Source organism: Cavia porcellus, unplaced genomic scaffold (assembly GCF_034190915.1).
Source record: "Cavia porcellus strain 051 isolate PalLab524CR breed Dunkin Hartley unplaced genomic scaffold, mCavPor4.1 scaffold_26, whole genome shotgun sequence".
NCBI classification, from domain to species: Eukaryota; Metazoa; Chordata; class Mammalia; order Rodentia; family Caviidae; genus Cavia; species Cavia porcellus.
Genome location: NW_026947509.1, coordinates 30,195,272 through 30,222,018, shown reverse-complemented (window position 1 = coordinate 30,222,018; position 26,747 = coordinate 30,195,272). Strand labels below are relative to the sequence as shown.

The window sequence follows — 26,747 nt, the reverse complement described above, 5'->3', positions numbered from 1 at the left end:
CCTCTGACACTCCAAGTTCTGCTTCTAACCTGCAACTGTGTCCAAACCCTGAGATTTTCTATTCAGAAAAAAACTGTACACTTAGGTCTTCAACTCTCAGTGGCTTAAAACACTTGACAAGCTTTGAAATGTTTTTGTCTTTAAATAATCAAACTGCTGGGCAGGATTCTTCCACTGAATAGTAGTTGACTGCTGGAAACAGGTTGATAGTTGTTATTATACATTCAAACTTCAAAATCGTGCTCTTCAGATTTATGTCAAATCTTAGAATGTTTCCATCCATATTTCTCCCCGCTAATGAAATTTGATTACTTTATTCATCTAAACTATCTCTAGTTGTGGTATACACATCCCGTTCCAATTTCATGTTCCATGTGACTCAGTTTCCCTTCACTATAACAAACACCAGAGATAATCAACTTATAAAGAAAAAGGGTTTATTTGGGCTCATACTTTTGGAAGTTTCAGTCTGTGGTCAGATGGCCCTGCTACTTTTGATATATCACAGTGGGAGCTTGGCACTGGTGGGGAAATGTTCACTTTATGGCCAGAGAGCAAAAGAGAAAAAAGAGGAAGAGGAGGGGCTCCCAGAATTCCTTCAAGGCCAGCCCCTGTGACCAGCAGGCCTCCCACTCCTCACCTCTGAAGTTTCCTCTGCTCTCCCCATTAGCACCAAACTGGGGACAAGCTTTTAACATGTGGGCCTTGGGAGCAAATGTGAGTTCCAAACTCTAGCATGTTGGCAATTTCTTGAGGAATTTTGTAGTTTTTAAATTTATATTCTACCCAAAGATCCTTAAACATGATCACTTCCAGGTGGAGATAATGATGCAGGAATAATCAGTGACAGCTATTGCCATCTTGAAATGCTTAATAATTTTATCTAGAAGTTGCATTTTGTCAGGGCAGTTCCTCAGGACAGGGAGTTTGAGCCTGAACTGGGGACACACAGGCCACACACAAGTTCACTGCTGTTCCTACAGGGCTCACAATTTTCTGTTAGCACGGAGCACCCTGTGGACCCAAGAGTGAAGGGCCCCCAAGACCCACGGTGAACAGAAGGTCAGTTGGTCATGTCCACAAATGAACAACTTATTTGCTGGCAGCCCAGGAGGGGCTAAACTTGACCCTAGAACCTGATCTTGTCTTAAATGCAGGGAGAGGGCAGTGGAGTCTCGAGAAACCTGCAGGAAACTTGTTACATCCTTTCTTACCCACGTTACTTCTTCGTCCTTTCAAACTTTCTTTTAGTCAAGTCTAGGGTGCAGAGTATTGGCAGAATACGTGCATAGGAAGCAGTGCAATAAACACAGCTGAGTTTGTTCCGTGCAGCATTTCCATCGTGCAGATAAAAAGAAAATGCATATTCACGTGGAAGGTTAAGAATTAGGAATTGCGGACTTTCTGTGCCTCTGCATGATGTAAATATATCACAATTGAAAGATGGATGGAAAAGTTAATCCGTAATAATTTAAATTTCAAATTTTTCTTTACTTAGAATATTAACTTTTTAATACACTATGGAAAGTTAGAGGAAAACAGAAGTCCATTCTTTCGTTCCTGGGAATTAACTCAGGGCCTTCCCACCGAACTATATCCCCAGTTCCCCTTCTACATTTAATTTGAGACTGGGTCTGGCTAAATCACTAAATAGACCACACTAGGCTAGAAGACGTAATCTTTCTGCCGTAGCCTTCCAGAGTGTTGCTGAGGTTACAGGAATGCTATAACGCCCGACTATTTTATTACCTTTAGTGGCACCTTCCACAGATTTTTTAACAAGGGCCCTGTAGTTTAAATGTGCTGTGGCTCCCACAGATTACACAGCCAGACATGCAGCTGAGAAGGAATCAAAGCCTCCTGCCTGGTGATGGGCATTATATACTCTATAACATTCGGTCTGGAGTGAGCCAGAGAGGATAAGGGGACTCGATCCTGCTGGTGCTGAGCTCTCGGATTTCAGAAGTTTGAGCAGAAGAGTAACGCGATCTGATCTGTGGTGCAGGAAAAGTCACTTTGGCTGCAAGGCGGAAGCAGTGGGCGGGCGTCAAAAAAGCATTCGTGTCCTCCGCCAGACTTCCCTCTAGGCACAAGGCGCGGGGGTGGCCCCAGGCCCGTAAGACGACGCTGGAGGCTGCCCGGGCAGGAGGGGTGGAGTCCCCTCTGCACGCGCATCAGGATGTGGGCGGGAAGCCCACGCGGTCGGTATCTCAGGACCCCCGGGGCTGGTTCCGGGCAGGGAGTGGCGCAGCCCTACACTTCATGACTCTAGGAAACATCTCACTCTGCCTCCACAGCAGGTTTTATTACTGAAAACGTACTATTCTCATATTATCCCGGGTTATGCGCACCCTCGTACCAGCGGCCATGACTCCAGCACATCCGTTCCTGGTGAGACCCACGCCGGAAGCCCACGTGTCCTCCAGGGCAGCAAGAGCGCTGTCCAGAGCGCCAACGCCCCTTCCGGGCCCCGTGACGTCAAAGGACGCGCCGGAACTGACGGTACGCCTGCGCAGCTGCGCTCAGTGGCGAGGATGGTTTCTACGTCATCGCGGGCGCGACGCCCCGAGAGACGGTCTGGAGTCTGGCGGTCTGGGAGGTGCGGCGGTGAGACCGGCCGGGAAGATGCCAGTGGCGGTGATGGCGGAAAGTGCCTTCAGTTTCAGAAAGTTGCTGGATCAGTGCGAGAACCAGGAGCTCGAGGTACCCATTTGTGTCGCTCTGGGAGAAACTTCGCGGCGCTGCCAGCCCCCGGGTGGCGCCGGTTTCTAGGGTAACGGGGCCGGGGGCCACGGGCGTGGAGCGTGCAGGGAGCGGGAGCTGGAGGTGGGGAGCCCCGGCCCAGTGGCCCGCTCAGACCAGGCCGGTTTTTCCGAGCTCGCCCTGAGGTTTTTGTTGGTTGTATTTGTAAGCCCGAAGTCTGTGCATCTTTACTCCAGCACCTACTAATGTACTTCTCCATCAATTAGGCTTGACATTTACTGGCCGTTGTCCGAGCCGGAGCAGGCAGAACTGTGGATTTTACTAGGGACCTTTGTGCAGCCAGACGCCCCTAACTCTGTAGAGAACAAGAAAGATTCCCCCCCCCCCCTTTGCTAAGAGAACCCTTGTTAATCTTGTAATGTAATCAAGCGAGCTTAACATTTTGTTTGTGGTAAGATAGCGGAAAGAGTATATTAGGCAGCTGTTAAAGTTTCTTAGACACTTAAACAATCACAACGTTAGTATAGTTGAGACAACGGCTAGAAGCAGAAGCTTGCTAACAGACACTACAGATTTTTTAAATGGATTAAAATTGCACGAGGAGAGAGATGTCTAATTCAGCTGTGGTGTTTTCCCCCTTATGTAGATATTTAGCGTGCTTGATATAGTAGGCAGAAACGTAATGTTTTAATAATGTGTTGAGAGTTTGTTTCCTAAAATAGTAAAATTATGTAAGTACAAATTTGAGAACTAGGAAAGGAACGTTTTAAATACTCTTGTATATATAACGAAATTGAGAGGTAAAAATATTAACAGCTGATGACAAATCTAAATTTAGTACTGAGGTTTTAATGTTTGGAGTTTCTCTAAGCTGTTGTTATTATCTAAAGTAGTATATAAGACGGACTTTTAAAATTACTGTTAATAAATGGTTGTGTCAATGAAAGAAAAAGAATAAACAGCTTTTTCTCTTATCGTTGGCCTTCCAGGCTCCTGGAGGAATTGCTACACCCCCAGTGTATGGTCAGCTCCTAGCACTGTATTTGCTGCACAATGACATGTGAGTACCTTCCCACCTAAGGCTTGGAGCAGCAGCTTCTCAGAGTTACACAGAAAGCATTATGATGTGAAGCAGATCACAAAGCATAGGATCCATGAGTTGTTTTTGTTGTGATAACTGTTATATCTATTTCCTGTTACAATGAATTATGGTTACACTTTAAAATGTATTTGTTTTACATACACTTCCTTTAAGAATTTCAGTTTGACATGAGAGACTACAGTATCAGTAATTTAGAATCTTTTCATCATCTCAATTTACTTATAATCAATAGCTGAAAAGCTGAAAGGGAAGATTGAGAAAGCCAAGACAGATTTATTACTCAGATTTATGAGCTTTTTTAAAAGCTTTTTTTTTTTTTTTTTTCTATTCATGTTTCTTTGGAAAAGAAAAGAAATAATTGGGTTAAAGGAGTCTCCTGCAGATCTAGGTCTTATCAATGTTCCTGATAAAATTTTGTTTTAAATTCTTTTTGGTATCTTTTTAATAGTTACTCTTGAGATTTTTTTTATACATGTACCATAAATTGTTTCATTTTTGTAATCCTCTTATCACATGTTTGTTGCAGTCTCTCAGAAACTGACCTGTTGGAAGTTTTTAGGGTGCAGTACCTACTGGGAGGAAAGATCTTTAAAAGAGGGAATCAGAATATCCAGTGAATGTTTACATTTACGAATTTAGTACAATAAAGGACATTGCTGTTTCTCCCCTTCACTGTCCCTTTCTGCAGCAGTTCTGGAAAGCCTTTTTCATGAGTATGTATACAAAGTTTTGTTAAAAAATATGATGATGGCTGCTGCCTCCTGCCATCCAGGGCAAAGGCAGCTTATAAAATCAGGCACACCCTCCTCCATCTTACTCACCAGAGCTGCCACCGGCTGACTGTGTGACTTCTGGCTCTGCCCCCAAATCAAGATGACCATGAAAGAGAAACATTTTGCATTGATTCAAGACATCAAGGCTGCAGTGGCAGCACTGCTGCAGACACCTGTGGCAGAGGACTCAAAACAGCTTCAGAAAGTGGCAGGAGTGGGGGATAAGTGAGTTCAGAGCAAGGGGGGATTCTGACAGGTTCATTAATGGCAGTGGGTCTTTTACTGTAATATCTTGTAATATAACCATTCACCATATATTTTTATATCTTACCGTATATTTTTATATTGCTGCTTGCAATAATACATTTGTTTTATGCATCTGAGTAAAGTCTGTGGGCAATTTGGTATAAATCTATGTGTTTAATGTACTAGTTCCTTAATTTGGGATCTGGATCATTAATTTTAAGAATCCAGTAAAAAATAGCAGGATGACTGATAAATATATTCCACGTCTTTTTACCTGGAAAACCCTTGGAGTTTTCGGAGAATAAACACAGATAAAACAAACTTTTACTCTCTGTCATCAATTGTATTTCAGAGTTTATTTCTACATTTTTGTATTTGGACCTAGTAATTTTAACTATTCACTGACATTGTTTTCTAATTGACTGTTCTTTATATAAATTAGGAATAATGCAAGATATCTTTGGAAAAGGATACCCCCTGCTATAAAGTCTGTAAGTGTTCCTTCAGTGCAGTTTTTGCTTTAATATAGTAGTAATGGTCACGAATATGGCAGCCTCTCAAACATTCCCCTGTTTTCTATGTCAAAGAAATCATCATTAAACTGATATTTACATCTTTTGATTTTTCTAACCAGAAGGCTCAGTTTCTGTGGGATGGTACTGAAATGTATACCCACCTCATACTGGTCTGATTTCGTGAGATATGTCTTACAAGCTTGGCTCCACCCCCAACTTAATTCTGAAATATTTTTCAACTACTTTCGCCTGCTTTGTTGTAATAAAAATGTGTGTCGGATGTACAGATATTTTATATTACTGCTTGCAGCATGTAAAAAGTTTTGACAATAGATGAAGTAACTGCATCTCTTAAAAGCAATGTTGGATTACCTCCCTAACAAGTTTTATTGTATCACCCATGGTATTTGTCCTTGATAAATTGCAGAATGGATACCTTCAAAGGCAGTAATGTTTCTTGCAGGCAAATTCAGAACTTGGAGGAATTTGGTCAGTAGGACAGAGGATCTGGCAGAGAGATTTCCCTGGTATCTATACGACCATCAATGCTCACCAGTGGTCTGAGACAGTGCAGCCAATCATGGATGCGCTCAGAGGTAGTGTCTGTGTGGTCAGGAGTTACGCTGGGCTAGACCTGTTCCCAGAGTGCTGACTATTGCATGATTCTGTGTGAGTTTTAACACATTCCTGCCAGCTTCGATCACTGGAGGTACATGTATGATTGCCCCATGCCACCCTGTGGTCCTGAAGAGAAGCTGGTGAAAGCACCATTTTCACAGGACATCAGCACGGGCTACGGCTGTAGCCATCTTACCCTGAGCTTGCACCCCGAGATGAGGGCCTAGTGTGACTGGGGCAGCGGTGGGCAGCTGCCCACAGCAGCTGTGGGTCCAAGCCAGCTGGGGCAGCAAGTGTAAGAAGTGTGTTTCTCTTTGGCTGCCAATATTTGAGCCTCTCTGAGCGTGCCGGGCGTGTACGCGTGTCTGTACACACAGACATCTTTGAGTGGTTTGGTCTTGTAAGGGAGTGTGATGTAACCCTGTCCCTGACATGCCTGCTTTGTTGTCCCCCCCACCTCCACTGCCACAAAAGATGCAACGAGGCGGCGCGCCTTCGCTCTGGTCTCTCAAGCGTACACCTCCATCATCGCCGATGACTTTGCAGCTTTTGTTGGGCTTCCTGTAGAAGAGGCCGTCAAAGGTACTGTGGACTTTTTACTGTCAAGGAAGCAAAAGATAAAAAAGGTGCAAATGACAGGTGCACAGTGCCTTTTCTCAAGCTCCCCTAACTAGATGCTTTGGAAGTCAGGTTGTTTGCTTTTTGACAAGGTGACCTGCAGTACTGCACGGCACCCCTAGGAGTTTTTAGACAGTGGGGTCCCCCTCCCCCAAATCAGGGATGTGTAGTCCTGCGACAGGCAGATTCCTGGTGTCTGCGCCGCTGGTTAGCAAAGTGCACCTTCACTGACCCCGCTGCTCGAGTTCACAGGCCTTATCTCCCCTTACGTGGTACGGGGAGTCTCGTCTCCATGTCCCTGTTCAGCCCCATTTTTGTACACCACTCCTGATTCACACCCCAGGAGCCTGTGTGCCCCCTCCCCACTCTAGACTGTTCCTTTTCCAGGTGCATTGTGTTAGGATAGTGACATTGTGATCCTCTATCTATCATGCACCACAACTTGTTCTCTAATTCTTAGGTCCTCCCCTAATTTGAGGTACATAAGAGAATGCAGAAATTGAAGTTTTCTTTGGGGGTGGGGGGCATTGGGCCTGGTGTGTGCCATGGATTCGCTCTGCCAGTGAGCCTCAGCCCAGCCCCGAAGGCTGCCATGAGGCCGCGCTGTTCCTTCCTGCTGCGCTACTTTATGGGAAGACTTACCCTGTCAGTGATTACTGCAACCCTTTAGAGCAAAGTGACCCTTTGTGGGTTCGGGAGTAGTTTAAAACAAGTTTGTGTGTTCTCCGTCATATGTTCCAGTGCTGTCCCTGTACCTTTCTAGCAGAAATACCGACAGGCTGAACTAACGCCGTCACGTCTCCTGTGTGAGTAACACTGTGGACAGACGGTGGGGCTCCTGTGTTAATATTATTCTTTCCTGTTCCCTTTTGTGAAACCCCCATTTCTAGGTATCTTGGAACAAGGCTGGCAAGCGGACTCCACCACAAGAATGGTGCTACCCAGGAAGCCAGGTAGGGGGCGCTGTGTATCCATGTCTGTGGCAGGCTCTGCATCTGAATGTGTTACTGTACTAACACAGTGAGGTGACTCACATTGTAAATACGCAGAATGCGGACATTTAGGGTGGAAATGCAAGACCCTGGTGTGTTGGGCTTCATGGCCCGTATTAATTTTCGCCGTATGTTAATCTTCCATTTTATCTCTGGAGCCACCTCTTCTTGAGATCTGAACTGTTGGCCTTTGAAGATTGAATGCATAGTTTTTCTCCGTCCCGCGTGTGTGAGCCATGCAGACACTGCTCCTGTGACTCACTGTCACGGCATAGCTGTCTTTGCCTTTGCTCAGGGCCTGAAGCCCCGGGCTTGTCCCAGTTTTTCAAATCAGATTTCCCCGCTGTGTAGGGCAGGGTACCCTGGAACTCAGAATCTGCATGTGACTTAGCTCCTGCCTTGCCCGTGAAAGTGAGTGGGGGGCTCATCGCAGCTCGCTGATTTCTCTGCCTCCTGCTTGCCATGTGTCCCTTTTGTGGTGGCTCTTCAGAGTCCACGGCATCCACACCCACAAAGGCTGTGTGTCTCCCGGTGTCTGTCACCTCCTCTCTATGCCGCTGCTGTGCTCAGCCCTTGAGGGTGTGCAGGGCAGCAGAATGTGGGTCTGGCCGTGCCGCACACCACGGGAAGACTCTGATGAGACAGGAGCTGGGAACTAGAGAGCCCGAGTATCTGTCGCAATAGAAGTCACTGCGTTCTGTGAAAGGCCTTGCAAAGGCTTATGTAAATGGTGCTTTTCTTTTAGTTGCAGGAGCCCTGGATGTTTCGCTTAACAGAATTATTCCCTTATCAGGTATATATTTTCATTTTTAAAGTGTCCTGTTGTTTCTGACTTCTGTAACGTGTATTTAGTAAGTTTATAGTAACACATCCAGTTGCAGGACTGGAACAAGGCTACCCCGTAGCTCACTGGAAGGCAGCACTCTCCGGTACCTGTGTACCGTCTCATAGGGATGTTGCCAGAGCCAGGCCCCCTAAGAGCAGGCTGTGCCCAAGGATGCCGTGGTGACCCAGTGCTAGAGTGCGACTCCTGAGGCTGCCTGCCTGGCACCTAAGCTTTTCTCACTGATGGTGTTCCCTTCTCTGAAAGGGAGCTGACACGTGGGGAGCGCTCAGGAGTGCTTCCCAGGGTTAATGTCCCAAAGGTGGGAACTTTTCCAGGAAGAGCTGTTGTGTCCTAAGAGACTTTTCCCATTCGGAGGGTTTTGAACTTTCATACAGGGTACTTCTGTGACAGTGTCAACATGCTTTATGTGCTGTTAGGGGAAACCAAGCTCTTAAAAGTAGACTGTTTGTTTCAAAAATGCCCAAGAGATATGAATTGTCTAAAATCAGGTAGAGCTAAGGCATGACCTTGTTGTTCAAGTTAAACGTTAAGGAGCTGGGCATTGTCGCGGTGGCATCTAACCTGAAGTTCTCTGTTTAACCTGCAGAGCCTGCCCCAGTTCCACCGATCCCCAACGAGCAGCAGTTAGCCAGGCTGACCGATTACGTGGCTTTCCTTGAAAACTGACATCATCCAGGACCACCTTCAGAATCCTGTACACTGACAAAGAGAGAAATGTAAAATTTTTATTTTCAATTTATTGGATGGATAAAGCACCTCAGCATTCCTTATGGAATATGTGATAAAATGCATATATAATATAAAGTATATTATATATATTTTGTCCTTAAGCATTACGCTAAATAGTTGGGGCAATTCTCATTTTGTAATACGTAACAATTTGGCGCTGTCAGTATTACGCAGGTAGTTTACATTCCCTAGCGACTTAGGAACACGCTCTCCTGCCCCAGCTCGCGTCGCACTCCCATCCATGCCCAAATGAGTAGTGGTGGCGCTGCCTCTGGGGCTGAGGGAGGACTGTCCTGGGCAGGACCTGAACTGCCGGGAGTATGAGCCACCCTTGGGAGAGCAGGCCCTCTTTATCCCTGCCTCCTGAGAATCGCTAAGATAGAACGCTGAAATGCAGCTGAGGAACAAACGGACATTTCCTGAGTGAACCAGGTTGTTAGAGTTACAGTTTTTTCCAGTAGTATGAGTCTATCCATTGGAGAGCTTGCGGTGACCCTGCATCCTAGGGAGTTCATGAGACGTGTTCAGCTCTGCCTTCCCAGAGGCGGGGACAGTGGGGTGCGGAATGCATTGTGTGGGGAAGGAAGCTGCTGAGCTTGAGGGCACTCTGTACAGCTCTCCTGCAGCCTGCTGGTGGCCTCTGTTTCAAGTTCTGCCTTGGAAGAAACGCTGAACAAGTCTTCATCCTTTGTGTGACAGCCCTCGGAATGTTTGAAGTTACTGTATTTTCAGATTACAATACCCCGTAGATCATTTATTCTGCATTTGTTCAATAAATATTTAATTGAATTTTTGAACCATCATCTGAGGTGTCTAGAAATTTTGCTTCTTTGTCTTTTTGTGGATGCTTTCTAGTTTGTCTCTGCCTCTCATAATTAGGAAATTTCTTAATCAAAAATGATCTCTATCATGAGTCTGGGCAGTGATACATAATTTACATTTTCATTCTTTTTATGGCTATTTCAGTTTTTTTAACATACGGAAATGTCTTCTGTTTCATTGACCTCTGATAAGTAAAACTGCATGAACTTACTTTACTTGTGAAGAGATGAGAAAAGAGAAGCCAGAGGGTCAGTAGCAAGAGCACTGTGCAGCCGTGAGGGAGGTGGAGACCTCTGGGTGCCGGCATGGAGGGACCTGAGCGAGGATGGAATGATGGGGTGTCCCTGTCTCGACTCCACACGGACCCAGAGGATGGCTGCAGCTGTAATGTGCACACCTCTGCCTCCGTCCCAGAAAGCCACCGTTGGAGGATAAACCAGAGACTTGCATCACGGTGGCTCTTTAGAGGGAGAAGACTGAGTATGTGGAGAAGAGAGAAGTTTCAACTACTGAATAGGGTTTCGTAGTTTATTTTACAAAATGATCTTGCATCATCAAAAAAAATTCTAGAATAAAGTTAGTGATTGTGTAACATTTTTAGGAGTAATCTTAACTTTGACCTTGAGTCTTTATGTGATATATTTATAAACCGTACATATATCTTCTGTATCCCACCTGAAAACACCTAATTATAACTCAGAAATAACATACACCACTAATACTGTTTGTGGTATCTAAATTCCTTTGTTAGGTAAAAGGAGTGAGAAATTACTTGTGAATGCTTGGTCCAGGGCAGTAGATCTACTAGGTGATGAAGCTTGAAAGATCTGGGCTTCTGTCAAAAGTTTGTAGAGAAGTCGGCTTGGGGTCTCACTGGGCAGAAGTGAGACGGTTTGAGCATGGATTACTATTCTATCAGTTTAGCTGTTTAATTTCCCCAGGATGACCCACCTCACCCTTGCGCAGGAAGGGGAGGTGAGCGCTTCATTTCACCTCCTCACCTACAGGGCGGTCTGTAGGATAACGCATCAGCCAGCGAGGAGCTGAACCCGAAAGGCAGCCAGGCGGCTAACAATGGGGAGCTCTAGAGTGTTAGGTGAAAAACAGCACTTGCAGTCCCCAGGGAGCAGGCTCTGAGACCATGGACACAACAAGTCTGAACCTTAGACATGGCCAGTATACCCTTTAGCCGCTCTTCTCTGGCTGGTTAAGAAGCAAGCGGCTGCCCACTAGGGTAGACAGCTCATGTCCTGCTGTGGGTCCCCTGTGGTGCAGAGACCCTTGGCTGCCCATCCCCTGACCTCCCTGGACAGTAGCTGGTGTTAGCCAAGCATCCACGTGTGGGATGCAGTGCCCTCCCCAACTAGCCCAGCTTCTGACCAGCTTTTACAGCTGCATCCAAGGTGGGTGAGCATCCTTTGGAGGGGCCAGACCCTTCCTGCAGTCAAACGACGGTGCCCATGTGAAGTTTCTGCTGAGTTGAAGCACTGAGGCTCAGGGTTGTGCTGCAGATTTGCTTAAAGCAGGAAGGAGTAAAGGAGCTGAGATGGAGGAGAGGAGAGACCCATTCAGAGTCATCAGCTCTCGAGAGCACGTGCTGGTTCTGCACAGCGTGAGCCTGGCTGTGCCTGGGTAGCACTCCCTGCTGAGGCAGCACTCCCTGCTGGGACTTCAGCAGCCTGGGGGCTTTGGGCACCCTCCGAGGTTGGGGGACCTGAGCTGGAACTGCCACTGTGCTTCAAGACCCCTGGTGAGAGCACAAGCTGCTTGGGGTAGGAGACCAGAACTTCAAAGCCTTTGCAGAACATCCTGGTTTTCCTCCCACGTTGCGGGGTCTAGGGCTTCTTTAAACACAAAAGGCTAACGTTGTGGGTGCCTCTAAGTTTGAACTGGATGCAGAACATAGTAAAGATGTTCTCACAGTGACAGCACAGTGGAGCTGAGTGGGAAAGGATGTTACAGATGTGACCTACAGCACCGGCCTATAATCTGTCATTAGAAGCCAAGGAGGAATAGGAAAGGAGGTACTGGCCTAGAATTTTCTAAAACTGATGAAACCCCACAGAATGTCAGTGCAAAGAAAATCACACCTGTGTTCATCACAGAAAAGCTAATGAAAACCAGTGACACAGAATACATGAAAAGCACTGGACCAGGCTGTGGGCAAATAAAAATGACATCTTTAGTGCTGAAAGAACAAAAATTATGATCCAGACCCCCAGAGGTCTGTGTTTCAGTCTCCCTGTGTTATATTTAAAAGTTGGAGAAAGACCACAACACTAGCACAGCTTTGGTAATGTTAAGCAAAGTGGACTTCAAGGCATGACCAAATTTTAGAAAACTATATTTAGTGAAAAGTTTCCACTCCTTGTACTGGTTTCCTTTGCTGCTGTAACAAATTACCACAAAATTAATAGTTTAAACCATCATTGAGGCGGCAGCTCCCAGTTCTGCACTCAAATCCAAAGTGGATCTCGCTTGGTTACCATCATCCTGTCACCAAAAATATAGTCAAATAAGCCAGTAAGACCGAAAGTGGAGACTTTAAAAAGATGAACAAAATCCCTACGGAGATAATGAGAAAATGACTTTATAGGATATTGTGAACAATTCTATGCCCTCAAAGGTGAAATTTTTAATTAAATGGACAAATTCTTGAAAGATTCAGCTTATCAGAATGAAAGATGGGTCTGAACACTTTCCTGATGAGGAGAGTATTTGGTTGTTGACATCTTTCCCACAAAGACACCAAACCTGTAAAGGATTTTCTGGAAAGTTTGTGCATGCTTTTAAGAAAGAAACAGCAATAATTTTACAAATTTTTCCATATAATATAATACGGTAGGACAATCGCCAGTTGATTTAAAGGAGGATGTTACAAGAAAATTACAAACCAGTACGTTTAAGAACAAAGATACAGAAATTTACAATAAAATATTAACATGAAATCCAGGAACATTTCAAAAGATTATACGATGACCAGGTACAACTAGGGTTGAGAAAGCAGTAAAACTTGCATTAGAAAGTAAATTACATTAGAAAATCAGTAAGAATCAGTTGCCGCTTTTACAGAACAATGGAGAAGAATCATACAGTGGTGAGGTCCAAGAAAAGCACTGGATAAAATTCCATACATGATAAAAACTCATTCGATAAGAATAAAAGAGAATGCCAGTCTTTTCTAATAATAATAGTCCGGGGAAGCTGCTCGCGATGTCCTGTATAATGGTGGATTGTGGAAAGCTTCCCCTGATACCAAGATCAAGACAAGAAGGCCTGCTATCACTGCCTGCCTTCAGAGTTGTCCTGAGATTCTCCTAGTCAGTGCACTAAGTCAGAACAATACAGGAAGAGCCTGCCATAGAAGGAATTGCAGATTTTTGCAGAGATATCTGCTGAGTCTTTGACTACTAATATGATGATGTGTAGAGTGAAATCCCATGAAGCAGGCAAGAATGACAGCCCAGGAGAGGACAGTTACTAGAAAACTATAAAGAACTACTAACAAAGAGCTAGAGTCATCCAAGATCTTTCCATCCAGAGTGGAAAGACATCTCTGAATAAATGGGGCAACCACTAGGACTCCAGGAAGGTCACGCCTCAGTAGTGGAACCAGATCAGCCTAAAATATAGGCGATTATAGATCTTTGGTACAAGAACTTATAAAAGCTTCCAAACAGCCAAAACCACAAGTTACACAACTGGCCACCAGGAAAAGTGCAAAGGTTTAAATATATATTTCAAAATATCCCATTCAAAACATTTATGGTAATTTTCCTCAAATAAAGACATGACAGTGTGTCCCTGTCTACCTCATTCACTGGATCTGGCACTATGCAACTTCTGGCTCTTCCCCAAAGTCAAAGTGACTACGAAAGGTCAGTGTTTAGAATCAATGCAGGACATCAAGGCAGCTATCACAGCACAGCTAAAGACACTCAGGAAAGAAGGTTCCAGAGCTGCTTCAGAAAATGCCAAGAATGATGAGTGGGTTTGAAGTGAGGAGGAGTATTATACTTTGAGGATGATTCATAGTAATGTGTCCCTTCTGTAAGAAAAGAAATTAAAATTGAAACATTCATACTTTTCAATTGCATCTCATACATGAAGACACAGATGACTTGACCAGTACTAACATCTTGTGTGTCTGGTGGACATTCCATAGAATATTTTGCCCCCCAAAATGAAAATACTAACAGTCACACTCAGGACCACAAAGCAAGTTTCAAAATATTTACAAGGTTTGAAATCATACATTATGATGTTCTGTGACCATTACAGGAATTTCAGAGTCAAACAGCCTGAGCTATTTGGAAAGTATCCCAAAATTCATCAACATACTTCAGCAAATGTACTTCATCTAAATAACATAGTTCAAAAAAAATTTAGAAATCAGCAAATACTTAGAAGTAAATGAGAGTCATACAAGGAATTAATTTATGAAATTAAAGGACTCATATAGGGAAATTTCTATTTTTAAATGCTTACAAAGAATCTAAAGTCAGTCCTTTTAAGCTTCTACCTTAAGAACTTAGAAAAAGCAAGCCCTAGATAAGTAAAAAAGAAGATAAAAATGAATAAAGTAAAAACTGAAAAAATAATAGAAAAAATCAGTGAAACCAAAATCTATTTCTTTAAAAGGAAGCAGAGCTCCTTGGGGGAATTGCTGACTCCAGTTCTGGAAGTAGAGAACATCTTGGAGCACATACCAGAGACTAAGGAAGCAGCAAAGGACAGCACACATGCTGAGGGTCAGGGAGCCAGAGAGGACACCCAAATAAATGACAAGCGTCAGGAATCTCCACCTGTGACACTGAGTATCCATGACTCCATACTGAGAAACAAAGGGAAAAGTGGGATCAAACACAGTCCCAAATTATGGGTGCAGAATGGATGATAGACTTAGGGTGTCAACTTTGGAAAGTGCTGCAGTCGTATGCAGGGTGTTCCCAAAATATGTTAATTGTTGTACCCCAAAACAAGGCCCCAAGATATTAATCACAATGGGGGGGGGCAAGACATCTGTAAAAGAGTGCTTTATTTAAGCTGGTACCCAGAGGCACAGTGCAGATGGAGTTTGCAAAGCTATGCAACCGAGTTAGAATTTTGACAGATTTTTATAGTTCATTTATGATTACCTCATTGACCATTAAGTGCATAGTGATGAGAAACAGAAACAAGGTGGGCCTTTGTTGCCCTTTGCTTAAGGTCAGAGGCATTTCACAGTCCTTGGTCTACCAATTCCAGGAACAGTTGTCTCTTACAAAGGGAACAAAGGTTGACACAGCGAACAGGCTACTGGGGAATGACACATACAGAACAGCATGACAACATGGTCAATTAATCTATAACTATGTGATTGGTGTGTGGTTACTAGGGTAATGAGCACAGCACAGAATGACAATACTGCTAATAACTATCCTTTTAACTAACTATTTTTGCTAATAACTATCTTTTAACTATTTTTGGTTTTTAGCATTTTAGCACAACATTAACCATGGTCCCAGAGTGGAGTTGCTGGCAGGTTGTGAACTCCAGGAGACCAGCTCCTGGAGAGTCAGGAGGTCCCTGGGGGTGTGGCTTCATGAGGGAGCCTGAGTGGGCCTCCTGGGAGTTCTAAGAAGGTTATATAGGTCACAAGTCTGGCCCCACCCACTGGCTCCCTCCTGCTGCTTCAGATGAGAATCTAGGCTCCTTCTTGCCATCCAGCTATGGTGTCCCATTGCCTAATCCCTCTCCAGGGGGCCAGAGCAGTGGGCCAGCTGGTCTTGGACCTTGAGTCCCCAAATGAAAAAGCCAAATAGACCCTTTCTCTTTGCAAATTCAGCTAGGAGCTAACTAGCATTTCTTCAAAAGAAAACACTGCGAGTTAGATTCTCAGTTAGTAGGCTCTCCAAATTAACGCTCTGTGGGTGTGGCTTTGGATCTGTGGGTGTGGCTCTGGGTCTGTGGGTGTGGCTTCAGGCCTGTGGGTGTGGCTTTGGGTCTGTGGGTGTGGCTCAGGGTCTGTGAGTGTTGCTTTGGGTCTGTAGATGTGGCTTCAGGTCATTGCTCAGGGAAAATGGCAAACCAGTGAGCAGAGCTAAACAGGTGCAAGGAGTACAGTTAAATGACACAAAAATGTACCTCTCGGTTTTTTGTGTTTATGGGGATGGAGCCTTGGACCTTCACTGACTACAGCTCCAGCCCCTATTCATTTGTGAACTTCTTTTGAGACAGGTCACATAGTTGCCCAAGGACTGTTCACACTTGCAGTCCTTCTGCCTCAGCCTCCCAGAGTGTGCGTGACAGTATGTCCAGCTTGACCCAAAATTTCATGGCTCCTACAGGCAGTCTCTGCAGACTAGCTAAGGGAAAAAGCAAGCAGCCAGGCTTGGGTTGCAGGTGGGTCATGCTGGCACAGGCCTCCAAGGGCACAGCCTAGGAGACAGCAGTGAGGACTCTCCCGTAGGCAGGTTTTGGGGCACCACCCTTGACCATTTTACAGAGAGAGAAGCAGCCTGTGGCCTGGGCTTGAAGCCAGAGGCGATGTCTAGGCATTGGCCAGGGCCCTGGAAAGAGCAACCCCATGAAACTGGACCCACGTATGTCTGGGAAAGAGGTGCACAGATGGCTAGGCAGGGGGACAGGAGGAGTCGAGTCGGCTTCACAGAGATGCACCCCACAGGTCCCTCACAATAGAAGGGTGGCCTGCCAGATGCACAAGTTAATGCAAAGGCTGAACCTGTGGCTTCTCTGCAGACAGCAGTCTCACCACACCCTCTGAGTACCAGTTCCCAGAGGACACTGGGTGAGGGCTCACCGGCTCCACTGGCCCTTTCCCCTGGGGGGAACACTTTACGTCCTCGCTGGAAGTGAGAGCCACCGTGGGCATGGGGCTGCCTCCCTCACCCCACACAAAATGCCTGGTTTAGGGTCACTGACTCCGACAGTGTGTCAGTTCCATTCAGGGCCCGGTGAGGACACCAGCATGGGGACAGCAGTCCTGTGGGCAGGGGTGCCTCCCTCTAACATGAGAACACCACTGGAGGAGACCAGCGCTCTGTCCCTACCAGCCAGAATGTGGGGCCTGACAGCCAAGCCCAAGGCACCACCATTGCCCCCACAGATCTGCGAGTGGGGTCAGCACCTTTCATTCACGTGAAAGGACATCCTAGGTTTTCTGCAAGTTGGAATCAGAGTAACTGGTGTTTTACAGCCCTGTTAACTCAGTGTGCCCCTCGGGAAAACCCAGAGAGGGTCAGCAAGGCTCACTAAATAAATCATCCAGTGAGATAGCAGCAATCATCCTTCATCCTGGCATTTTCCAAGTTTGGGGTAAACAATCTTTAATAGCTCATGAAAAGAATGCTTGTGAGAAGAGCAAGCTATTTAGCATGACCAGGAAAGGTGGAGCGGGGTGGAACGTTGTTTTCCAGTGCTGGGCTGACTGTCATGTGGAGGAATTTTGTTTGTTCAGCAGAGGACAAAATCAAGCAAGTTCACACAGGTCAGCTTCCACTGGACTCCAACAAGAGCTCTGCGAATGTCTCAACCAGTGCCGAGCAATGCGAGGAAAGGCCAACTGCATGCATGATTTTGAATTTTCTGGTAGCCACAATAAGAGATCGAAAAAGAAAAACAAATGAAATTAATTTTAAAAAACATATGGTATTTAGCCCTGTCCAAAATGGAATCGGCTCAGCATGTCATCAATAACAGAGATATTGACATGTCTTACATTCTTTTCTTCCTACTAAGCCTTCGAGATCCCTCGTGTATCGTAAACTCGCAGCGCAGTACCATTTGGCCAGGCCGAGCTCCCAGCGCCCGGTAGCCCCATATGCAAAGGCTATGTTAAAGCTAGCAGTCTAGACCACTGCAATTGGTGAGAATCCCATCCATCAGAGTCACTGCAGACAAGTTAAATAACCACCGGTCAAGAGGATGGGAGGAAAGTTCCTGACCGATTTGTTACACAGTTTCCCGCTCCCTCCTCCCCTACCTTCATATCTATCTTCTATAACCAAAGCCAGGAAAACCAGACCTCCACCCAACAGCAGTCCTGTCTTACCCTCGGACCATACCTGCTGGGAAAAAGTAGCAATTTTATAGGCGTCTTCTAGCTTTTAGTGTGTCTGGGGATTTTTACAATAAACTGCAGTTAAGGATCCAAAGCAGGTATACACGGAATCTATTGGTTTCTGGCTGCAGCTGCTCAGGAATCAGGGCAAGTGACTCCTTCCTTCCTAGCTCCATCTCCTCACCCGTGTGCACCTCTGCTAACACTGCTGTGTAAGCGGGGGAGAACCAAAGGGTTGCCTTTTCAGTGAGGTCGATAACCCTGGGAACTTTGAACAGAGGGATGATTTTGCTCTGACTTGTAGCATCTCAGAGGAAGCTTTCAAAATGTAGTAGGAACGATCGGGGCAATTATGTTGAAATACACAGAGACAAGCCAAAGTGATGGTGGAAATTTTCTTGGTGTGAATGCTTCACTGTATCCTCCTGGATCCACTGAAATAGTGGGAAAACCAGCAGGTTCAGGGATCTCGTTAAGATATGGGTAGATCTCCGTGCCGTGTTGTCTCCGTCCACACAACCAGATCTGCATCCCAGCCTTGACTCGGAGCTCTCTCCCGGGTGGAGTTGTCGGAAAAGGCTTCATTCTGAATAAAAGAGGAACCAGGCCACTTTCCACTTGTGAGTCACATGATGGGGAGAACTGCCAAACAGTCTTGATTTAATAATGTTCTAATCATGTGCCTGTGCCCGTCTCCAGGAGCACTTCAGGACAGAGAGGCCCTGTCCTAAGGCCTAAGGCCCTAAGAACCTATGAGCGGCTATCACCTGTCAGCTACATCATTTGATTTAAAAACCAGACTAGGTTGTTTGTGAGTTTGGGTGTTGAGCAATGTCAGAGGGGAGTGGTCCAAGAAATTCCCAGTCCATCTGGAAGCCCTGAGCCTGCCGGATTCCTCCCCTTATAATCCTGCTTCCCATGGACTCGTACACAAGTTTCACCCCATTTCACAAAGGGCCTGAGTAGAAACATGGGAACGTGTCCTTCCTGATTTCCTGCTGTTGAAGCCATTTAATAGGAATCAGTGTATATCGATTAGGAGGCCTGGGTTCACTGCATCATCATAGGTCGTCAGCAGTGGCCTGGTGCCTTTCCTGTGGGCAGAGCTGCTGGTCTCTGTGGAGGGCTCTGTGTTGGGCAGTTTTTCTGCATTTCCACCATCAGACCTTTGGGTCGCAGAAGGGCTGTGACCAGGAAAATCAGTCCGCAGAATGATACCACATCTGTAAACCCTCCCTAGTTGAATTTATCTGCAACAGGCAGTTGAGCAAATCCAGACATCTGTGTGGTTCTTGCCTCTCACTGTCACTTGGTTCACATGTCTGACATGTGTCCCATTCACCTGGGGAAGGGGTCATTCCTGTCATTCCATTCTTGGAATATCAGATCACCATCAAGGCTAGCTAAGGCATCCTCTCTTCAGTCTTTTCTGAAACTGAAGAAATTCTCTGGAGTTGATATTTTTGAACGATGATTTTGTTTTGTTGGTTTTAATTTTTTTTGATTGGCCCTTGAGGCCTTGGTCATCAGAGTGGAATGGATGAGCTTATGCAAGCTGGGCAAGATAAGGAGCCTAGGGCGAACCTGGAGGCGCATTCCTAATAAACAAGATGTAAGACTCATCCAAAGTGGACTTTGGTGGGGGAGGGTTCCATACACTTGTAACTCATCACTTTAAAAAAAGCAAATCTAAATATATGCTGAATGTAAAATATTTAATAGAAAAAACTAACGATTTTATCCCAGACATCTGTCATTGGTGTAAGGGACTCCAACTGGAGACCAACAGAGGGTGCAGTCCCCCCCTCCCTGCAGAAGTGCAGGGCCTCCCCTGCAGCTCCAGCCGTGGTCCAGTCATGGACTTCTTCAGGGATGGTCACTCCAGCCCTGTGTATCCTATGTGAGGTCATTTTGGATCACAACTCAGGGCAGGAGAGCACTCAGCTCTTGTCAGAAAAGTACTCCAAGCACTTTTGCCCTCCAAATTTTACCAAAGGCTCAGTTGGGAAAACTAATTTCCATGGCAGGTTCCCTGTGGTCCTAACTCTCAGAGTGGTCTTCCTGGCCCCCAAGTGGAGCTTTGCCTGGGAACCCTGTCCAAATCTTTGGAATCAAAATCTCTTCAATTCCCTGCAGATGGTTCTCGAGCTTGTGGATGCTTGGGGTGGTGGCTCAAAAGACATGCGGCCTCTCCCTGCTAGATCTGTGCCGTGTGCATGCTTTAGGGTCGGGGACCCAGAGGTAAAAGTGGGAAAAGGATTCTCAGGAAACCATGGTAGGATTTCCTGTTCACATGGGAAGAAGGCTGTGTTCTGTATCACTGAGGAATGCTTTTACAGGAGGAACATGCCCTACGTCACGCCCTGAGACAGTCGTCTCCATCCCAGGACAGGGTCTCACAGTGCTGGCACCCTGTTCAGTCAGAGCAGCACCAGGCTGCCCTGAGCTCCAAGCCAGACCCGAGGGCTGCAGCTGCTCATGATACTGTAGCCCTCGCGTCCTTCCTCAGCATCCTGCCTCTCCTTTCTCTTCATCCCTAGGCTCCCTGCGTTTCCCTAATTCTCTTTACTTGAATGTATTTCTGGAAATGCCCTCTGTGTTTCTTCAGAACAAGAAGGGAAATACAGTAATCAGCCCATGGCATTCCTGAACATGACAGTCTTCTCCGATAGCACTGTGTCCCCTAGGGATGAAAGATGCATTTTGACCAGTGTCCAGAGAGCCAATCGCAGAATCCTTGTCCCCAGCTCTTGGGCTGCCTGTCCACCGTGATGCCCAATACTGGGTGTGATTGCCCTATGATGCCAGGGGCACGTGTGTCAAAGGACACCCACTTTCTGTATCACTCACGCTTTCATCAGCGGAGGGGAGGACAGATTCCAGCTCTGGGAGGAGGTGTTGACTTCTGCCTCTGTGTTTAGCATTCAAATAAAACTTGGCACGCGGCGCTGTTCTCCACGTACATCACTTCCTGCCACAGGACCATGGGCTTCTGTGGAGGGAGGGAGGACTGGAAGGGAGGACTCGGCACAGCTGTGCGGCAGAGACTGGAAGCCCATGCTGGTGGTCATCAGGGCCAGCACACCAGACTCACCCAGAGGGACAGACCAGAGTTTACCAGACCCCTCCGAGGTCATAGGTAACAACAATCTTCATTTACTACATGACAGAGAAAATGAAAACAGTGATAAAGGATGGGAACTCTTCCAGTCATGGCGCGCAGGAGATGGGCCGAGCCTGGAGGTGCCTGCCTGGGCCCCCTCGGGCTGGGGCTGAGCCATGGGCAAGGGGCAGAGCTACAGGGACTTGTTTGACAGTCACGCAGAAGAAAGGTCATGGCCAGCCTAGAACTCTTTCCTTAGCTGGACTATTACGATCAAAAGTAGCATGGAATAAAGACATTCCAGACTGTTCTGCAAGTTTCTGGAAACCACAGTCACTGACCCCAAAGAGAGGTTTCAGTCAAGACGGGCAAAGGCCACATGCAAAGGTGGTCCCCTAAGAGGACAGTGCCTGGAGACATCACAGCCATCTTCACTCGTATAAGTGCACCCTGTGACATTTAGACATCACACAACGGGCCTTTCTCAGAGCCTCTGCACAAGGGGGACACATGAGGGACACACACTCTACCATCACAGTTCGGGTGCACTGAGCTTGGCCACCCTGACAAGTGGCTTTTGAGTTTCAGTGACTACAGCAGTTGTCCCTGCTATGTCAACCCAGACAGGCCAAGATGTCCACCCTCCCACGATGCAAGGAGGTGCCAAGTGCAGGGACAGTCACCCGAGGCGACCAGACGAGGGAGGGCCACCACTTACTAAGAGGGAAGGGGAGCGATGGGAGGAGAAACAGGAAATGGAAAACAGCAAGGCGTGTGTGAGCACTCACACCAAACATTAGTGCACTGAAGTCCGGTGCTCCCTCAGGGCAGTGACCAGAACACCAACTTCAGGAAAGACTCAAAAATCAACAGAAGGAATGAAAGACGCCAGACAAGGGTAAAGCAAAGAAGATGCTGGTGCACTGCCAACTCAAAGAGACAGAAGCAAAAGTTTTTATCCTGGGAAAATACACCTCAGTGTTAGAACTTCAAATGCTTGAGAATATTATCAACAAAACCAGCCTGCCTGGTCCTCCTCTCTGTGTCCGTGCCAGGCAGCTTCATGCTTCCCATGGACTCAGGACCTGGTGGTCCCTAGAACAGTGGAGCCTGTATGCGTCACACCCAAGGTGACAGCCCTCCCCCACCCTGGGCCGCTTCTCTGCCAGAGCAGCAAATGTTTTATTAGAGAAATTGTTGCTAAATTAACTGCAACATATGTCTAGAATCATTGGTATTTACGACTCACTCTATGATTAAAAACATAAGCCACTGAAGGTTTTTCTGTTGTTCAGAAGCGCTGGTTTGGACCCGAGGGATTATTTTATTGTCTTTTTTGGTCCGAGTTGGTCTAGACAAGCACTGGGTGGGGCCCTAATTGCTCAGTCTGCATCCTAACTTCATGAGAGGACCAGAGAGCCTCACATATGTGGGAATTTCTGGCATCCCCCTTGCTGGCCCTGGAGGAAGACCTCACACACCTGGAAAATTGGGAATTAAAGTGTAGGTACCGTCAACTTCCCACTTGATAGGAACTCGGGGGAAGGACGGGGCGGGCAGAGGGGCCGTGGGGTGGAAGTGATGAAAGTGGTATTACGCACTTGTATGGAACCCACTGATCTCTGTAGCCTATTTAAAAAGTGCAAAAAGAAAAAAAAAAAAGCCCAAGTCTAGGAAAGGGTTTTCTCAGCATTCCAAGAAACAGAACTAATGCTTTGTGTCTTCAGCTCAATTTTATACCACAAAGTTTGGTTGCTTTTAAGTTGCAGGCATAAAGTTTAAGCCACCCGGATGTCATCAAAACTCAAAGAGTGCCTAAAGTGGGAATCCGTGAATTGGCTCAGACATCCTCCCGTCCATGCACGGAATAGACAGACCGCTGTGGATGGTGGAGATGATGGACCAGACTCACTGCTTGCCCTGTACTCTCCATAGGATCTTCCTGCTCCTCTCCTGGGTAGACACCCTCCTTGCAGTAAGGAAGGCAGTGTGAGAACCCCGGGGTCGAGGTGCCTGGCCTCTTCTCCCTGAGCAGCCCACTCAACAACAGACTCAGCCTCACGCTCAGGCTGACACTGGCTCCCTGTGACCCAGGTGCTGAACCAGAATCATTTGTGGGTGGGCTGCAGGTCTTGAGATGACCCCAAAGTGCTGAGCAGAACCCTGTGGTCCTAGGCTGGGACGTGACCCTTGGCTTGGGCTCCACACCCTCCACAGCCTTTACAAAAACCAAGATGGTCCAGGACCTCACCGGCCCCCAAAGTCCTTCTCCCTGTCACACCTGAACCTGGCCTACAGGCCCTGGTGGCCCAAGGGGAGCCCAGGGTCCCAAGACCACCCCAGGACCACACTGTGTTCTTTCTCTGCTCTCCGTAGGCTTCCTGCACACACCATCTACACTTCCTGTGCACACCTGTGCACGTGTCACACACACAGCTCCTCACATGCACACACGCTAGCACTCACATGTACACCCATCCCCTTCCTTCTCCATGCTAGGCTATTTCCAGTTACACCAATTCAGGGGATGTCTACGAAAGTGTCCCGTCCTGTTTTCACCTGGCTGAGGCTCTCGGCTCTGCCCAGTGCAGAGGGCACAGGTAGCCACGTGGAAATCCCACTGACCTCTCTCTCCACCATAGCACATAGGAAGGAGGGAATGGAAAGCCACTGTCCCCGCAGTGGCCAAGGGCGGTAGCTGACAGCATTGCTGACTTGATGCAAGTGAGGGTCTGCTTTACACCCTGGGGTGGGGGTCTGCCTCTGCTATGCCCCACAGGCCAGAGACTTGATGTTACACCCTGGAAGCAGCATAGCCAGGATTGCAGACCCCTGTGTCTGATTCTAGCACACCCTGCTCCCTTGACCCCAAGTGGCCTCACAGATTTTTAAAGGAATTAAGAAAATACAGCTCTGTCTTTTTCATAAATGTTGCAAGAAAATCCATCATGGATGCTGGGGGGTGGAGCCTGCAGCTGATCTGCATGGCCGTGAACAAGAGACTCACAATTGTGTCAAGTGGGACCCACAGTCCTTGCCTTGCCTGTCTTCATGGCTACACAGCCCTGGAACAGCCCTTGGTAGCCAGTGAATCTGGTGCAGAGTTATGGCAGCAGAGAGAATGCAGGTTTGTCCAAAGCTTTTGACCTCTCTGGTACTGAGGACAATCCCTGAAGTCAACAGTCCTCAATGGGGTTATGTTGTCTGCCAAGAGACATTCAGCAGTATCCGGAGACACTTTTGGGTGTCCAAGTGTGACAGGTATTTTCTGTAGGGCCCCTGAGTGTCAGGAAGCTGCACCTCCTCACAGAGAGCAATTCTAAAGCACAGCGTCCCTGAAGACTTTTTGTTAACAAACAGGAAGGTCCCAGACCTGGGATTCTGAGTCTTCGCTCTTCGAGGCTTGCTGATCTACTTATGGCACTTTCCCGAGGTGATCTGTGGCCATTCATCGTGATGTGTCAACTTGACTTGAGCAAGAGCCACTTAGCGGATTAGGATTAGTAAAGCAGGGTTCTGGGCACGTTTGTGGATGATTGACAAGTACGTCAGCAACTAGAGTAAGGAAGACCCACTTATCAGCTGGTGACACCAACCAATAGGCTGCTAGCCTGGAAGGGAAGACAGGAGAGAGGCCTGTCCTGGGAGAACTGCAGCGGTTAGATACAGTCTCCACATCCTTCCGCTTTCACTACAGACACACACCAGTGACTCCAGCATGAGCTTTCAAGCCTTTAACCTCCCACCGGTGTTGCGTTCTTAAATACTTGTTCTGCGCGGCTTTCAGCTTCTTGGGCTGAGCAGCAGCTGGACTCTTTGGCCCTAGCCTCCTAACCCTACCTAACAAATCCCCTTGTATAATTAGATATGTGAAATTATAATACTGCTACTCCAGAGAACTAATTTACACTTGCTGGGGATCACAGATTATAAACTAAAGATAGAAGCATCTGAGGCCACCATACAGGGAGGACACTGGCACCTAGGTGCGGGAGGGTGCTTATCTTGGTTTTCTTGTGATGTTAAACTTGCCCATCCCACTACTACTTTATTGCAGTTCCAGGAAAGAAACCTTACCCTTTCCTCTGAACTTCTCACTGGAAAAAATAAAACCGATTGGCCAAATGTAGGGAGCGGTGTGACCACCCCATTGCTGTCTCCCTGCCTCTCCCTCCTATGGGCACATAATTCGCCTGCCTACATTAACCATAATCCTCTCCTACTCACGTCACGTACACGGACGTGACGGTGACCCATCAGAGATTACCCAATAGCCTCTTCCTGTCCCACTGGCCCGCCCCTGCGGGCCACTTTATCAATAAATGAGACTTGATTGGACTTCCTCGACTTGTCTCCGTCTCTCTGTCTCCCGCCCTGTTTGTGTTAATCCCCGTTCCTTCTCCAGGAAACTGTCCTGCGGATCCAGATTAACCCGCGGGCTGGGTCAGCCAAAGAGGTCTTTGTCTTTGCCCATGTTGAGCTACTGACCTCCCAGCCTCCCCAAACCCATGCATTATGAAATGTGTTTCTGTTTTTCCTTCATCCTTTGCCGTACCCCTCATGTAGGCATCTGGGGCTCTTGGCCAGGTCCCTGATAAACTTCCACTCTCTGTGTATGGAAGTCATGCTTGGTCTTCATTCTTAATAACACTTAATATTATCTGTGTTCTGACATTAGTCCTGATGTACCACGTATCTTCATGCAGTGTTTTTAATTTTCACCACTCCAGTGATTGGTATTGGGCATCTTTTCTCGTGTTTATTGGCCATTGAATATTCTCTTTTGAAAAGTCTTCTGCCTGTGTTAATGTCAGATTATCCTTACTACTTTGTTATTGTTAATTTTTAGGAGATCCTCATGTACTCTAGAGATACCGACCTTGATGCTGGGACCCTAGAGTGACTTTTCCTGGCACTTTGGGTTCACTTACATTGATTCCTAAGTTTCAGGTCTTTCCTGAGATTTCTCTCTCATTTTTCAGCAGTCTTCCTGTCCCGAATGATATTGGGACACCGTATTCTGGTTTCCTAGGTGTCAGCAGGGCTTTATTTTCTCTTCATCCTTTACTGCTAGTGTAACTGCTGTCTGATAGTTTAAGAATTCTCTGTGAAACTGTCATGAGGAAAGAATAGCACTGCCCCAAGTCTCATTTGGAATATATACTTCAAATTTTTAACTTTGATTTCTTTTTTTCTTTAAATTTTCCGTTTTCTTGTGTTTCTTGAAATAACTGTACTTCCTACATGTTCCATCTTCCTAAATGGACCGTCTTACATGTTCAGATATTGATGAATTTTCAGCACCCCATACCCCCACACACCTTTTTTAAAAACCTTGCCGAGAGAAGCCCATTCCCAAATAAAAACTCCAGGAGGCTCTAGGAGGCTGAGGCTGGACTAGACGGGGCGACAGCAGGACTGAAATGTGCCCTTGATTAACGGAGCCAGTTTAGTGACAGTACCCTGGCAGATGAGGACAGCGGCTGCTTCACCTGCTCTCTGGGTCCCATTTGTTTCCTGGCACTGTTTCTTCTGGCAAATCATTGAGGACTGAGGAATGTGGAGGCTTCCTTTTTCCAGTCCTCTGTGGTCATGGGGAATTTTTCTTGTTATTCTC

At 46.7% G+C, this 26,747-nt stretch overlaps 1 protein-coding gene across 1 annotated transcript; it reads left to right on the top strand.

The window, feature by feature from the left end:
* The first annotated feature begins 2,540 nt into the window (after nt 1-2,540).
* Cops8 (COP9 signalosome subunit 8) lies at nt 2,541-9,946 on the top strand. The gene is made up of 8 exons (XM_003474575.5): nt 2,541-2,703; nt 3,693-3,763; nt 5,267-5,315; nt 5,803-5,935; nt 6,432-6,539; nt 7,466-7,528; nt 8,313-8,360; nt 9,001-9,946. The coding sequence occupies exons 1-8, from the start codon at nt 2,626-2,628 to the stop codon at nt 9,078-9,080; spliced, it is 630 nt and encodes a 209-aa protein (XP_003474623.1). The 5' UTR covers nt 2,541-2,625; the 3' UTR covers nt 9,081-9,946.
* The last annotated feature ends 16,801 nt before the right edge of the window (nt 9,947-26,747 follow it).